A 2,151-nucleotide genomic window follows, 5' to 3' on the forward strand; every position below is an offset into this window, starting at 1 on the left:
GGGTTTTATCGCTGGGCCGGACTCTGACAGCACAGCTTTTTTTTTTTAATCTTCCGCAGCAAGCCCAGCAGTCCATCGGGCAGAACGCCTCGCAGGACATTCACGCCTTTTCCACCACCACACTGAACGACATCATGAAGTCCTTCTCTGACGTCAGCGTCATCCGCGTGGCCGGCGGTTACCTGCTGATGGTATGAAATGTTTAACTTACGCTTCATCGTTCTGCAACAGAAGCAAAAATAAGGGGACCATGAATCTGCACATTCGCCGCAGGTGAATCTTCCACTGGCATGTGTTTTACAAGGCAGGGATTGATTCACCGCCAGTGAGTGTTTGGTGAAAATCACATTCACCGCTTTATAACTGTAACCTTTAGGTGGTAATGTCGGCTTTACTTGTATCACATGGAAACAACCTGACACAATGTTTCAATAAACCTATCAATATAATGTATCCCGAGTTATATAAATATAATGTATCCCCGAGTTATATAAATATAATGTATCCCGAGTTATATAAATATAATGTATCCCGAATTATATAAATATAAATGAAAGCCGAACTCCAAGCAAAGAGCTAAATACATCAAGGGGAATTGATCAATACTCGAGCAAACAGAATCTGGAGCAGTTGCCCACGGCAACCAATCAGCATCCACCTTTCATTTTCAAACCTTACCTGAACAAATTGAAGAGAGAAGCTGATTGGTTGGCACAGGCAACCGCTTCAGATTCTTCTGCTCCAGTTTATATAAATCCCCCCCCCCGTACTGTATAAGGGAAATGCTTCACCTGCCAAATGATTTATATTTCTTTCCATTCACTCCTAAGATTTACACAGCTCTGCATTACGGCACAGCTCTGCATTACGGCACAGCTCTGCATTACGGCATAGCTCTGCATTACGGCACAGCTCTGCATTACGGCACAGCTCTGGCTAGGCGGGGCAGGAGACCTGATTTATCTCTTCTGTAGTTCAGTCCCACGCACAGGCCTTCTCCCACCCCCAGCTTGTGATTGGTCAATGAAAGGAGGAGCAGCAGGACTGATGAGCTCGTCTCTCTGTCACTCTGCTTTCTCCTGCTGCCCGAATGCCCCCCGTGAGCCCCGCAGCTTCTCCTTCTCCCAATCTGAGCTCTGCTGTACAGGGACGGTACTGGGTCCATTTCGAGTCTTTAATCCCGGGCCTGGAGTTCTGATTCATTTTATCTTGCCACGCCGATAGACGTGGAATTGGAAATACTCGAATACTGATACACAAACCTGTTTTCTTCTTCCAGCTGGCGTATGCTTGTGTCACCATGCTGCGCTGGGACTGTTCCAAGTCTCAAGGGGCGGTGGGTTTGGCCGGCGTCCTCCTCGTAGCCCTGTCCGTGGCCTCAGGTCTGGGGCTCTGCTCCCTACTCGGCATCTCCTTCAATGCCGCCACTACCCAGGTACGCCGATTCTCCAAAAGGTGTCAGTAACTTTCTCTGTGTGTCAATGTTCCCCGGACTCTCTATGTATAGATTATAATGTATATGGGGATCAGCCACGTGTGTGAATGTTCCCCGTCTCTCTATGTATAGATTATAATGTATATGGGGGTCAGCCACGTCTGTCAATGTTCAGACTCTCCATGTATAGATTATAATGTATATGGGGGTCAGCCACGTGTGTGAATGTTCCCCGGACTCTCTATGTATAGATTATAATGTATATGGGGGTCAGCCATGTGTGTCAATGTTCCCCGGACTCTCTATGTATAGATTATAATGTATATGGGGGTCAGCCACGTGTGTGAATGTTCCCCGGACTCTCTATGTATAGATTATAATGTATATGGGGGTCAGCCATGTGTGTCAATGTTCCCCGGACTCTCTATGTATAGATTATAATGTATATGGGGGTCAGCCACGTGTGTACATTACAAGCCAACGAATAAGTGAAAGGTCAGAAATGGCCAATAAACTTCCCAGTAACAGCTAAAAATACACGACAGTCTTCCTTTCAATGAGAAGAGGCTTTGGGAGGTCCGTTCCCCCCGTGTCCCCGTGACAAACCATCTGCCTTCCTCTTACAGGTCCTGCCCTTTCTGGCGTTGGGAATCGGCGTGGATGACATGTTCCTCTTGGCGCACGCCTTCACCGAAACCAGCCGGTGTACTCCGCAT

General features: G+C 47.5%; 1 protein-coding gene across 1 annotated transcript in view; it reads left to right on the forward strand.

Moving 5' to 3' along the window:
* The window catches only part of PTCH2 (patched 2), a 44,476-nt gene that overhangs the window by 27,617 nt on the left and 14,708 nt on the right, over nt 1-2,151 (forward strand). Inside the window, exons 9-11 of the mRNA XM_018574231.1 lie at nt 60-191; nt 1,280-1,435; nt 2,062-2,138. Of these exons, the coding sequence (XP_018429733.1) occupies nt 60-191; nt 1,280-1,435; nt 2,062-2,138 (365 nt within the window). The remainder of the gene's footprint in view (nt 1-59; nt 192-1,279; nt 1,436-2,061; nt 2,139-2,151) is intronic.

The sequence above is a fragment of the Nanorana parkeri genome, unplaced genomic scaffold, assembly GCF_000935625.1.
Source record: "Nanorana parkeri isolate BGI_ZX_2015 unplaced genomic scaffold, ASM93562v1 scaffold2830, whole genome shotgun sequence".
NCBI lineage: Eukaryota > Metazoa > Chordata > Amphibia > Anura > Dicroglossidae > Nanorana > Nanorana parkeri.